This window comes from Rhinopithecus roxellana, chromosome 11, assembly GCF_007565055.1.
Source record: "Rhinopithecus roxellana isolate Shanxi Qingling chromosome 11, ASM756505v1, whole genome shotgun sequence".
Lineage (NCBI taxonomy): Eukaryota > Metazoa > Chordata > Mammalia > Primates > Cercopithecidae > Rhinopithecus > Rhinopithecus roxellana.
Genome location: NC_044559.1, coordinates 100625745 through 100640290, shown reverse-complemented (window position 1 = coordinate 100640290; position 14546 = coordinate 100625745). Strand labels below are relative to the sequence as shown.

The window sequence follows — 14546 nt, the reverse complement described above, 5'->3', positions numbered from 1 at the left end:
AGGCCCAGGTAGGACCTCAAGACAGTGTTAGGTGTGCATTATTCCATTTCCCATGAAACATTCTTGAACCAATCAGTTTCAATAGTTCTCACTAGACAGAACCACCTACTAGCAGGTGCAACTGAAAATAAAATCTTCCTTATTTACAGTTTGTTTTAGGTTATAAGAAATGGTTTTAACCCCCTTTCAAAACACTCAAAATATGTATTTTGGTAATTATTTTATATGTAGTTACAATCTGCCTCCAACCTTTAAATGATACAATCTTGGGCTAACCTATTTGAGGCCCACGTATCAAGGGAGAAGAAATAGGATACCTCCAAGTGCCTGTACGATTCCTCAAAGACCCTAGAATACTGAGGCCCCTTGAAACACACCTCCAGATTCCCCTCACTCAGATGAGACCTGTGGGCCCTGGGGGACACAACAGAGTTAGAAAACAGCCTATGTGTGCCCCCGCAATCACTTAAGAAACCATCACTCTGATCATCCTTTTGTCTCTTGTGTACACTGTCTGTTTTATAAAGGATTTTCACATCCATGACATCATATAATCCTCCCATAGCCTGTGAGGCAGGTTATAGGAATCTCATTCACAGAAGAAGGGAGATTCAGAGAGGCTGCACACTTGCCCAATGACACACAGCAGCAGAGTGCCAAAACTACGACCCACATGGTTGTCTTCTGGTCTCAAGAGTGGACTTCTTTTCACTGCATAAAGCAGCTTCCACATCCGAATGACGTGAGAATAACCCATGCTTGTAGCAAGTTGGTAACACAGAACACTGGGAGCCTTTTCCTTCAAATGAGGCAGGTAACTATGGGAATCACAGTTACTGCTATGAGTTCTCAACCTTTAGCTTTCAGTCTTTCCCAACGGGGAAATCAGCTAAGAGGACAGCATCAATCTAAGGTGGTGGGTTGAATTAAATGTTCTGTGGTTTTATTCTCAAAGCATAAAGTTCACCCTGACCGCTTGTATCTCTAGCTAGAATGGAAGTTCTGGCCGGGTGTGGTCGCTAACGCCTGTAATCCCAGCACTTTGGGAGGCCGAGGCAGGTGGATCACTTGAGGTCGGGAGTTCAAGACCAGCCTGACCAACATGGAGAAACCCCATCTCTACTAAAAATACAAAATTAGCCGGGCGTGGTGGTGCATGACTGCAATCCCAGCTACTCGGGAGGCTGAGGCAGGAGAATCTCTTGAACCTGGGAGGCGGAGGTTGCTGTGAGCCAAGATCGTGCCACTGCACTCCAGCCTGGGCAACAAGAGCAAAACTCCATCTCAAAAAAAAAAAAAAAAAGTTCTATATTAAGTTCACCACCGAGTCACAAATCAGTCTCAATTATATCAGAATCCAACCACTCACTCATCCGTTAATTCACCAAAAATTTATCGGACAGCGCCCATTTACTAGGCATCGTGCTAACAAATGTTACAGCTGGGCCGCAGCAATGAAAAGCAGAGCCTGCATGCAACACCACTGTATTCTAGTGGGGGATACCCACAATTGAGAGAACAGTCTCGCTCTGTCGCCCAGGCTGGAGTGCAGTGGCCGGATCTCAGCTCACTGCAAGCTCCGCCTCCCGGGTTTACGCCATTCTCCTGCCTCAGCCTCCCGAGTAGCTGGGACTACAGGCGCACACCACCTCGCCCGGCTGGTTTTTTGTATTTTTTTAGTAGAGACGGGGTTTCACCGTATTAGCCAGGATGGTCTCGATCTCCTGACCTCGTGATCCACCCGTCTCGGCCTCCCAAAGTGCTGGGATTACAGGGTTGAGCCACCGCGCCCGGCCTGTTTTGTTTTTTTGAGACAGAGTCCCACTCTGTCTCCCAGGCTGCAGTGCAGTGATGCGATCTCGGCTAACTACAAGCTCCGCCTCCCAGGTTCACACCATTCTCCCACCTCAGCCTCCCGAGTAGCCGGGACTACAGGCACCCACCACCACGCCCAGCTAAGTTTTTTGTATTTTTAGTAGAGACGGGGCTTCACCGTGTTAGCCAGGATGGGCTCGATCACCTGACCTCATGATCTGACCATCTCAGCCTCCCAAAGTGCTGAGATTACAGGCAGTGAGCCACCACACCCACGCTGGCTCTTTGTTTTCTAAAGAAAATAGCCAAATTCATCCACACAGTTATTTCTTTTGGACTGTGCCTCCTCTTCAAGGTCCTCAATTAGATGACAGATTCATAACATCACCATCCACCACTGCTTACCATTTTCAGGCACTATGCCTGTGCAGAGGTATGAAGGTGAAAGGAAGGGATGGAGGGTAGAGTATGAGATGGTGTCACAAAAAGAAAGAGATGTCACTATTTTCAAGGGTTCATAATTTAGTGGGAAGCATAACTTCATACAATTAACCATAACGCAAGATGAAAAACTGAGCAAACTACATCCAAGTAAAACAAACCAATCTAGGTACATGTGAGATTTAATCTCACTTCGAAGATATTTGAAAGTTATTTCTCCCTAGTGTAGGTAAGACCCAAGAGATTCTGTGAAAAGCACTGCACACCTACTATGTTCATAACATTTTCATTGCTTATAAACATAGAGGTTTTCAAACTCTCTTTAGAGGTGGGGTGTGGTGACTCATGCCTGTAATTCCAGCACTTTGGGAGGCTGAGATGGGTGGATAATCTGAGGTCAGGAGTTCGAGATCAGCCTGGCAAACATGGTGAAACTTTGTCTCTACTAAAAACACCAAAATTAGCTGGGCATGGTTGTGGGTGCCTGTAAGCCCAGCTACTCAGGAGGCTAAGGCAGGAGAATCACTGGAACACGGGAGGTGGAGGTTGCAGTGAGCCAAGATCATGCCATTGCACTCCAGCCTGGGCAACACAGAGAAGGACTCTGCCTCAAACAAAACAAAACAAAAACAAACACAAAAAAAACTGTCTTTAGAACCCAGGTAGCATTTTAAAGGTAGCCTGAAAGTAACTCTCCACACTGCCCACCTGGCCAAGAAGACTGATCTGGTGAGTGGAAAAAGAATCTGTCCCTTCCACAGTTTTATTGGATGAAAATATCCTGTCACTTTAAAAAAGTAGAAAATCACTATTTTAACTCAAGACATGCTCTTGGAGCCTTGATTTCTCTATCTTTGAGGCTGCAGGAATGCAATAATGCTGGTATTTTTGCAGTCTGGTGAGGAAATAGGTATCAGAAATCTTTTCAGACTTAAACTCTTGCAATGGCTTAAGAATGTGTAGGAAATACTAAGTCAAGAGAAGAGTTTGCCTGAAAGCAATGTTGCCCGGGCTGTTCTGAGAAACAGCTTCTTTCTCAGGACACCTTGAGGGCGGACTGAATTCAAGGAAGATGACTTTCTTTTCCTGGTAGTACTCCAGGAACTGGAGCCTTTCAAAAGTACATGACATCATCTTTGGCCTGGAGAATTTTGAATTTAAGCAAGAGGCTTTGCCTGTCCAGAAAACTAGGGTTAGATTCAGAGGATGTCTTAAAAATGATGTCAAAGCCAGAATTTGATGTCAAAGCCTAATCCTTTCAGCAAGGAAAGAGGCTTCTTCTTCCAGATGAAAAATAATGGCCCTGTCTCACTGGTGGGAAGAGAAAGGGTTGCTAACTGACATTCTTAGAAGGCACCACAGTGTATCACTGTGCCTCCAGGGTAAGATATACTCAAGATCCATTTCTCAACTCTACCTTCTCTCCAGATATTGCCTCTGGCTTGCCATCAAGTGGTTACCAAATGGAAATCACTTTAGCAAACCACCGCCATATGCTGCATCCTGGTAATACCCCAAGTTACTCTTCCAGCATTAATTGCTTCACCAGACACTGAAGTGAAGGCCTCTTTAGTTCATCAGTAAAGATTTATCCAGCTCTGCCTCTTCAATTGTAGGTGATCCATATTCTAACGTTTGGGAGGAAAAGTTAGGTACATTGCAAAGGAAGGGTCCTTGTTGTCAATTAATCAAAATGCCAGAATATTGTTTTGTAGGAAATCAAATCCATTCAATATATTCATGTTCTCTCAACCAGAGGATGAAGAGACACTCCATACATTTCCAGCAAAGGCAGAAGAGACGGAGAGAATTGCATATAGCCATTAGTCAAATGCTATAAAGGCTTACAATGAAACTTCTGCTCCTCTTTTTTTTTTTTTTTTTAAATTCAGTCTGATGGTTGTAGAGGACTGAAATGAGATAATCCATAATCCACAATTCAAACCAGAAGGTTTGGAATAGTTCATAACCACAAACAAAAACAAGCCAATTAAGATGACCTCTTTTTATAACCAGAAGGGATTCCAGAGAGATATCGTTATCCAATCACAAGTTAACCGCAGAAGCAATACATCTAACAGCTTTTATACTTTCAGTTTTTTACTATTATTGAATATTTACATTATCCATACTTCTTGACTCATCTCCTGAATTCACACATTTTGTTCTCCAGAATCTGATAAAAATCTCAGCTAGTAATTAGTACATCTGGTAAAGCTCATTTTAGATACAAAGAACAGACTAAAAGCTGCTACAAATGTCAGACAAAAAACAGACTAAAAGATGCTACAAAACAGACTAAAAGATGCTACAAAAGGCAGGTTATAGGATCCTTTCCCCAAAACATTGCCCCAAATATGTAGGAAGCATTTTAGATTAGAGATTGCTAGCAATGGAAAGCACAAAGAACAATCATTTATAAATCTCTTTCAGTAGCGCTACAGAGTCGTGATACAATTGTGTACCAAATCCTCAGCAAGTCAGAATTTGAAGAAAGCCATGATGAACCCATGCAACTCATTTCATCTCCCAGTGCCTCAGTTTTCTCACTTGTAAAATGAGGCTATGAACTGGGGCACAGCAGGCCTTTTTTTTTTTTTTTTTTGCACAAAGGCCAATTTGAGAAAAATTAATTTGAGAGTACTACAGTTCTACACTTCCCCTCATTAAAAATAAAAATAGTTGGCCGGGCGCGGTGGCTCAAGCCTGTAATCCTAGCACTTTAGGAGGCTGAGACGGACGGATCGCGAGGTCAGAAGATCGAGACCATCCTGGCTAACACGGTGAAACCCCGTCTCTACTAAAAACTACAAAAAACTAGCCGGGCGAGGTGGCGGCGCCTGTAGTCCCAGCTACTCGGGAGGCTGAGGCAGGAGAATGGCGTGAACCCGGGAGGCGGAGCTTGCAGTGAGCTGAGATCCGGCCACAGCACTCCAGCCTGGGTGACAGCGCGAGACTCCGTCTCAAAAAAAAATAATAAAAAATAAAAAATAAAAATAGTTTACTGAGTTCCAACTTAGACTACCATTTTACCAAATGCAAAAATACTTGTCAGAAACTCTTTGCTGCTCTTGAGCCGAGGAAATATGAGTATTCTAGCCTGCTTCTGTAGTAATGGCATGAAGAAAAATCTTTGATACTTGACTTAGATAGGGGTCACATTCTGAAGCTAAGAGCCATGAGAAACACTCAGCTAAGTGTTACGAATCACTGTTATCACTGGATTTGAATTAACATCACCTGGGCAGCTTAAAAGAAAAGGATTCTCTGCGTCTTGGGCCCATGCCCCAACTCAGAGTTTATATCTTGGGGTGGGGGTCTAAACAACCACTTAAAGTTCCCCGTTAAAAACATGAGCCCTATTCTTGAGTAGCTTTTAGGAGCCACTGACCTAGAAGACTTTAAGATCTCTTTTGAGTTCTCAATGACTACAGGTCTACACTCGTTTCTGATACCAGATCAGTGTCCTCTAGTAACTCTGTGATGACAACTTAAGCCTTCAGACTTTGGATATTATTTGTACATCTCCTGGACTGACTTCAAAATTCAATGCCCATTGAACATCTCACAGTTTTATTACTCAAAATATGCCAACAGAAAAATGTATTCTGTACTTATAGGAGGTTCAGAAGCTTAAATGTAGAATGGTGGTGGCAAACTTACGTATCTGCAGGGCCAATCTACAGCATGAAACATTTAAAAAGAAAGAAAAAGGAAGAAGGAAGGAAAGGAGGAAGGGATGAAGCAGAAATGTCTTTTAAAATTCTGTTCATGACCAGATGGAGAGCAGATGCCAATTTGATCTTCCATATTCCCTAGCCCCAGTGAAGGGGATCAGAATATGTCACCCCTAAATTATGCCACGTTGGCACAAAGATTATTTTGAGATGAGGGCAACAGATAGCAACAGATTCAGGAAGAGTTCTCTGCCTTCCCTTTATCTGCCTATCTGCCTAAAAGGAGGGCATAAATTTCCCACTGAGAAGGCACCCACACAGTACCAGAAAGAGCAGTAACTCTTATCACCAGAGATGGGGAGCTGGCAACTTTCCGTAGTTCCCACAGCCTAACGAATAACTTTGGGGCATGGCATGGGAGGGCATAGCATCTGGGGCCCAGCATGAAAGGGCCTAGCTAGCATCTGAGGGCCTAGCATCTGAAGTCCTAACATCAGGGACCTAGCATCGGAGGACTTTCCTTACTTGGTTCCATCTTCTCTCCATCCTTCTCTCTAGAAACTTCCCTTCAGGGCCACTTGTCCCAGCCACCTCATCACTCTAGTTTATATTTTTCAAACTCTCGACCATGCCCAACTTTATTCTGCCTCCACATATTTTCCCTTATTTGATTCATTCTCTCTTTCTGGAAGGCATAATCCATCATTCATGTCTAAATTCTATCCATTCCCCAGAATTCTTCCCAAATGGCCTCAGAGCCATCAAGCCTTCCTTCTCTCATCTCTACATGAGTAAGTACTTTACCTGTGTAGGGCACTGTGACCTTTTTCCACCTTGTTTGATCATTATTGCCTCTCTTGGATGGTAAGCAACTTAAGGACTGAAATTACTGGCTTGACTGAAACCTTGCATCTAACAGAGTCTAAAACAATGCCTTGTACACATAAGGTACTCAGTAAATACCTTGTAATATGTGGTCAGGTGTTTTGCTGATTGTGTGGTCATTCATTCATCCAACAAAAGGATAAATACTATTTGTTCAAAGAACAATGAAATTTATCAGAAGTTTCTTCTGTACATTCTACATCAATTTGCTGTTGCATGGAAAAAAAATATTTGTGAAGATACAGAAGACACAAAAGCAGGAAAAACTGATTCTGTGAAATTGTTGGCACTCTCCCTATCAGTGAATAACAAAAAGTTCCTGAGTGTGAAAAGACATTTCATAATATTGTTCAATATCATACAACTATCTGTAGTCATAGTTCATATAAAAATGTGTATTCCTATTCTAAACATTAAAAGCTAGACTTGAAAGTCTAGCCTGTGGGGTTGACTTCTACGTTTATGAGACTAACCCTGAATAAGTTACCATTTTTTTTTTTACATGAATGAGGGCTATAATTAGCTCAAGATTTTGCCAAAAACTATGAGCTACGGTGGCAAGGAGTTCATATCCTGATCCTATCAACAGACTCAACTAAGTGAAAAATTATAATTTTTACATAGGGCACTTGATAAATATTTCAAGTAAATTTATGTATATGAAATGCACATTTTATATGTAGTCCACGTATATTTCTTTATAAACATGTGTACATACCCCATATATGAAACATATTACAAGCACATATTACTCATATCAAAGAATTTTTAGTCAGAATTCATAGCAGATAGCTCAACAAGTAAATACCAGATTATCTGGACCATATAATGCTTGTCCTCTTTCGCCATCCCAAGAGCCACACATCAAACCATTATATTAGTCTGTGGAACAATGTGCCTTATCTGGCAAGAAGCACTGGTTATTGCGTTTGGGCTAAAATGAATTTCATTTTCTTGACTGTGTGTCTTACTGTCATTTTACTATGGTACAGAGATATCCCAGATTACTTCTTAAGCAATGAAAAAATAATTTCTTATTCAATTGCAAGAAGAATCTACACAACTTAATCTGATCATTGTGTGGAGGAGAAAATACTCCCAATGACGACATCTTCCTATGTCAATGGATTTCATTACAGATGTCATCTCTGTGGGCTATATTTATGCAGCTCTTTCTTATTTAAAGATTTTAATCTCAGTTTGTTGCTCTAACGTTTCATCGGTTCAAAATACATGCTGTAAAAATCCTCGGCCATCAAATTTTCCTGTAGGCTAAAAATAACCCATTGCTGTCAGTTAGAATTAGCTGATAAAGAGTGTCAGAGCCTGTTTTGAATAAGTTTGATAACTTCCTGTTTATGCAGCACTGACCCTTGTCTAATAAAGCTTCTTTGCCCTAGAATGAGAGGAGATCCTGCTGCATTCTATTCCTTAATGGCCAATACTGATTACTTTTGAAAGCCTTTAATACATTTCCCATATTAGACATGAACAGATGTCAGGTATGTTGCCAAGGGAAATTTCTTTTATGCAATCTTGGCTTGTTGTACAATAATAGCCCTTTCTCAACATGGGAAAAAATTACAGACCCAACTAATTTCCCTGACAGGGGAGAGTTACATATGTTTTCCACTTGTAGTTTTTACGACAAGTTTACAGTTTTGCCAAACCTGGAACTAATTGGGACTGTTTCCAAAGTGGCCCAATAAACCCCCAGAAGTGTAGAGCCATTTGAAAAGGCAGTCAGTGATGGTTTGCCCTTGCATGTTCTCCATTTTGGTCAAAGAGAGCGGAAAAGTTAGATTGCAAAATTATTTCATTTAAGTTGCTTAAACACTTACTGTTTCATATCCTCCCAGTTTTTGAGCAGCTTGAAACATAGTCCAAAGGTTAACTGTTAGAGGGACAATAAGTATTTAGATAAGCATTGCATTAACATATTTCCAAGAAATGTCAATTAAAACATTTTTTTTTCAATGAGAAAGAGAAAAAAAAGAAATACTAATGTACCCCAGAGAGCTAAGTTCTTAGGAAACAATTTGCCCAAAGGGCATTCAACAACAGAATCTATTATTACCACTTAAAACATTTCTTAAGAAACAGTCATAAAGCTACAAAAATGGTTCTACTTTTAGGATAAAGACAAGAGTTTTAGTCCTACTGTCATCAGCAGAGCAAGAGGAGCTAAATTAGGTGTCTTTGGGAAAAAGTGTAGGCTTTCAAAACTGGGGTTGGTCTTGCTCGACCCTTAGAAAGAAGTCATTGATTAAACAGTAATATATAGAGCTTCTCTCAGATAAGAACTCTCTATAATCAATAAATAACAGCCACTTGAATATATGATTACCTTCTTAATAGAATGTCTGATGGCAGCACTGTATTAAAGGATCATACAGTATTTCACCAACATGTGGTGGCTGGCAGTGAGTAGGAAAACAAATATTTCACATGGAGGCCACAGTGATACAACAGATAAAAGGGAATGAAGACATTCATTCAGAGAGGAATTGAGTCATGAACTCACTTAGTCCCCTAACTGGCCTGTGGGATGTTGCAAATATATTTTTTTCAAACAGATTTCTCTTTAGAGAGTTTGTATATGTTTATGCTGTTAATCAACTATACCAAATCGCTAGCAACCCTGTTCATTTATACCAAATACCATGGAATGGGACTGCTATGGATTTGATTCTTTTACATGAGGGGAAAATTGAACTTCAAGTGATTCCTTGGTAAGGAAAAGGAAGAATAAAATGATTTTTTTTTTAAAGGCTCTTTGACACAATATGTTCGCAAAGCCTCATTGAACCTTACACTACACTTCAGAGCTATCAAGAGCCCTGCCTCGGCCTTGATTTAATCTGAACCAATGCATAATGCAACAAAGCTGTTCATAGTACATTAATTTTACTTCTATTTCAAGCAACCAGTTTTCAGACAAACATTGTAATCATTCGTAGTTATATAAGTTTATAATGGCTGCGAGTGTTCTCTTGCAATCAGTGCCAATTGCTATTAGGTATGTAAATTGTTATGTAAAACACACAGGTTTGACATTCTTCATCAAAATGACACATGTTTTTAATCTAGGAAGATACGTTTGGAGAAAATACTATTTCAAGCCAGAGGCTCATCGCTTTGTGCACCACTAAATCCAGACAGAGGCAACATATATATTCAGTTGCAAAATCAAGGCAGGATCTGAATTTCTTCTCTTTTGATTTGGAATTCTGTTTGGCTATGAGTTTCCCATTCTCCTTACAAATACACTATGACATTTACATTTAAATGTACATGTCAAGGTAATCCAAAATTAGGCCCCCTGTTCCAATCTGTCTATTTATTGTTTTCTCTGAAGTTGGATTTTTGTTATCTTTTAACACATTTGGGGCTTAGGAAATGTGTTTTCTCTTCGTGGTTCTTTTGTCCATCTTTAAATGTCCTCCTTTTAAAAGCTGTTTTTTTTCACAGGCAACATCTGTGCCTGATAAAGCTACGTCATATTATTATCTCACAAGAAAGGCGTCACAGACACTCAAGATTGACAAAACAGAAAATGAGAAACTTTCAACATGTCTATTTCCAGTCATAATCAGTGGATTCAAGCCTATAAATATCTCACTGCAACTGTCCCAGAAGGGAACAATGTAGCGGAAAAAGGCAGGGAAAAAATTCTTGGCTTGGAACATTTATGGATTTAGTATAAACAGAGAGCACTATCCCCAGATTAGGATTTCAACATAATCCTGAGTCAAATTATTTTTTCCAGTTCAAAGAAGCTGAGCAGCTCTGATAATTCAGAAACGAAAACAAGTATACTCACTCTGTTTAAAACCTAAATAGGGTATTCGTTCTATCGGCGTTTTCCTTTCTTTCATGTATTTATAAAGTGCCACCAAGAAGGCTTGTTCATCTGCCCTGCACTCTTCGCCAATGGCAACCTTTGGTTTTTCTTCATTTGAGACTTTTTTACAGTTATTATGGTTATTCTTCGGCTTGGTCAAGGCTGACCTGGCCTCACATTTCACCTGGAAAAGGGAAAATATGCCACATCAGATGAGGCACAGCCCTGGGATGCTTACCAAGACAGAGCTAGTGACAGAGCCAGCGACACTTTTCAGTGAGTGCTAAGGGTGAACCAGTAAATTATCCCTGCTTTTAATAGCTTTTCAGAGGCATCACTGAAGATGAATTGTCTGAGGCCAGGGGATGTCAAATTTCTGTAAAGGGTCACATCATTAATACTGTAGGCTTCTGGGTCACACAGTCTCTGTTGCAACTATTCAACTCTAGTAGGACAGCAGGCATCAGCAATATGTTAACAAATGGGTGTGTCTGTGTTCCAATAAAACTTTATTGACAGAAATTGCCAACAAGAGGGTCATAGTTTGCCAAACTATGCCAGCTTCTTTTAGACTCCTGACAAGTATGTTGATATGAAATGAGAGATAAGGCTTGGTATCTGGTAGAAACATTCTTTTGTCTCTCTATATTAATACATTTTATTTTCTTAAGGAGAAGCATCAGTTAATGTCCTTGAACAAACCCTGCCTCCTTAACAAATAGTACCATATTTCATACTTTGTATCAAAATGAAAGGCAGGTCTATTTCTTTGCAGTAAACCATTCTTGTTGCTATTCTCTCCAGCAACCTTGAAAAACAAGTCAATACCAGCAGATGCTGGCATCAGCAATACCAGCAAGACCTCTGCTGTTTGCCACCCAAGGGTGATGCGGGGGTACACCCTCAGTAGGAAACAAAGATCTCACTGTTTAACGAGGGCTTCTTGCTTTATCAGTCAGCTCTAAGAATAAGATGTTAACTTGCCACAGAAGAAAGAGTAGAGGTCAGCTAAAAACCCAAGAAGAGTGAGTATAAAGCTCCATAATTAAAAAATAAAGGGCGGTAAAGGCTCCAGATGTTCTTCCTTCCACACTGTAGGCAGATAGGGAACTTGGCATATCGAGCGGCTAACCTAACGTTCCCTCCTCACTGCCACGTTCTACAAGAGGCCTTTGATGGTCGTTAAATATAACGCTAAGTTGCTGAGCTATTTTAATTGTAAAAGGGGGAAGTACAAAGGGTCAGACTCTGAGTTCAAGTGCACCCATGGGGAATGTGTACATTCCAATATTCTTTACATCTCTGTAACTGACATCGGGAGAGAAGAGGGCAAGTGCTGGGGAAATGTTATGAATAAAAATGTCCCACATATTCTACAACGCTGTCCATTTCAGGATTTCAAACCCTTTTTCTTTCCCTGCAGCTCCTTCTTCCTAAGCATTTAGAACATAAAAGACTATGCTTATTTAGTAAAGGAAAGTGCATTCTCTGCAAGAGCTCCTCATTGCCTATTCTCTCAAGTGAACATACAAAGTTTAATATCCTTCGACTGGTCCTGCAAAGATAAAACTTCCTATGAAACTGATTCAATGGGGCTTCTAGGTAAGATTTTAACTTTTAAGGGGCTGTGGAAACAGGACTAAAACAATTTTTCCATGTAGATTTTGTACTCTGTAACATTATATTAAGGCGAACATCCTGTGAAACTTTATGTTGTCATCATTTTTTACGGCCAAATTTTAGGCTGTTGGATCTAAAGTTCTGATGAAATCTATAATGTAATGGCTTCTTGAAATCATAATATCACTCCAGTTTTAATTTGTATTGCCTCCCACCCCTTCCTGAGTGTTTCCTGGGCAGCCAGGCTCTATTCTCAACGCTGTTTATGTGTTATTTCATACTCACAACCCGAATGAGGTAGTTATTATTTTCATATTAGAAATGAGGAAACGGAGGGAGACAGGATGAGCAGCATGTACAACATCACAAGATCATGCCCTAGTTAGTAAGCGGGGAGCCTGGAATTTAAGCCCAGGCAGCCTTGTGGTTTTAAATGTTATACTTTTCTGACACTCTTAATACAAATATTAAATTGGTAATCAAAACAAACTTCCAATTAAAAAGCCTGTCTTATTACCAGGCATTATGAAGCCTACCACTTAGAAATGTGACTTATCAAATGAAAAGTAAAAGACAAATCTAGGGGGTTTCCAATGTGTCAAGGAGTTCCATTCCTTCTATTGTATATTGAGCAAAAGGGAAGGAAATCAGTTTTCAATTGAGCACCTATAATGAGTTAGATACAGTGCTGTGGGTTTCACATATTCTGCCTTAATGTTCTTAAGAATTGTAAAAGGGAGATATTTAGCCACATTTTACAGTTGAGGAAACTAGAGCTTAGTGAGGTCATGTATGGTTTGGAAGGGGCAGACCCTCTGGGTTTAGAACTCAGGTCTGCCCCGCTCCAAACCCTAATCTTATAGCATAAAGAAGTAGATCTCTCAGGTTTGTGTATAAAACGAAGTGAGTCTTAAATGTGCAGTGATAATGAGCCAACTACCTATATTATTAGGTCAGAAGAACCACTGTTAAAAGGAGAATGAGGTTTGAGCTCCTTGGCGTGTAGAGAGCGGCTTAACTCTCTTCCTCATCTATGCAGAAACACTCAGAAACAGAAGGAAGACACAGAGGGGTGCATGAACCAGGTCCAAAGTAACCGAGACTCCCTGCTACATAGCAAAGGCTCCAAGTGAAGCCAGGCTGCTGCCTACTGAACTCTGTCCTGAATCTCAGTGGGCATGAGGCTCCTGGGGAGGCTAGGTACTTAGTAAGAAGTGAACGAGCGGACAGAGGCTTCTTTTCTTGTTCTAGCTTGATACATTTTTTTTTTTTTTTCAGTTCACATAAATGAGCTCTTTAGGGTATGATTCTGATTCTGGGTAGGACTAAATCAAGTTCCTTTCTATCTGTTTTTCCATTTACCCAAAGCATTCTCAGCATTGCAATCTATGAAATTATTATAGTGCAGGTGGTAGTAGAAATGGGAGCCAGTCTTCATGTTGACCTAAGAAAGCCCAGTGTTTTGATGGTGACAATTAATTACTAGATCTGTTTTTCCTGACCTGAACACCATACACCTGTTGAGCTCACTAACTGCTTTGAGGTTTCCAAAATGATTGAGGAGGTGCTAATTAAAGAATCAACATTTAACGTTTTCAGTGATCCACCACCTATTTGATATTAACCACGTCCTTCCATGGGATTGAGTTATAACTAATCCAGCCTTCAACTGGGGCAGTAAGATGTGCTGAACCAGCAATACAAAAAGCTAGAGTTCTAATCTTGGTTTGGCTGCTAACTTGCTAGGTGACCCTCAGTTTCTTCCTTAGTAAAGCAAGTAAAGCAAAAATGATCATCCCTGGGAATAGTTCTGAGGACTAAATGAGTGGAAAAATATTGAAAATAATGAAAGTATCACATTTGTGAAATATAGAAAGTATGTTCATGATTTAAATGAACACACTTCCCACCAGAGTTTCCCTTTTTGTGTTCCCTTTAGAATATAAACCACCTGTAATATACTTCTGCCCTTCAGAAAATGCATATGGGATATTAAAAATAATTTGCCTTCTATCAATGTAGGCCTTTTATTAGGGTTCTATGCCAAGATTTCTGTTATAGATCACTCTATGAAAGTCCTGGGCCTCAGGTTCACTGGTTTAAGATGATTCCAGAATAAATGGCAGGATTTGGGCTGAACACAGTCATGATATCTTCAAAGAATTGGTATTTTCCTCCCCACATGACACTTGCTATCTTTGGGAAGCCATGTAATTTTCTCTACCTTGGAAAACATGGTCTTGCAAAGCTAGTTTTCATGTTCT

At 40.3% G+C, this 14546-nt stretch overlaps 1 protein-coding gene across 4 annotated transcripts in view; it reads right to left on the bottom strand.

Annotated features, from left to right (window-relative positions):
• ARID5B (AT-rich interaction domain 5B) overlaps positions 1–14546 on the bottom strand; it is a 193671-nt gene that overhangs the window by 29210 nt on the left and 149915 nt on the right. For all 4 annotated transcript variants that reach the window (XM_010367591.2, XM_030940204.1, XM_030940205.1 and 1 more), the window contains 2 exons: positions 10642–10846; positions 8660–8712 (listed from right to left, as the gene is read on the bottom strand). In XM_010367591.2, the coding sequence (XP_010365893.1) occupies positions 8660–8712; positions 10642–10846 (258 nt within the window). The remainder of the gene's footprint in view (positions 1–8659; positions 8713–10641; positions 10847–14546) is intronic.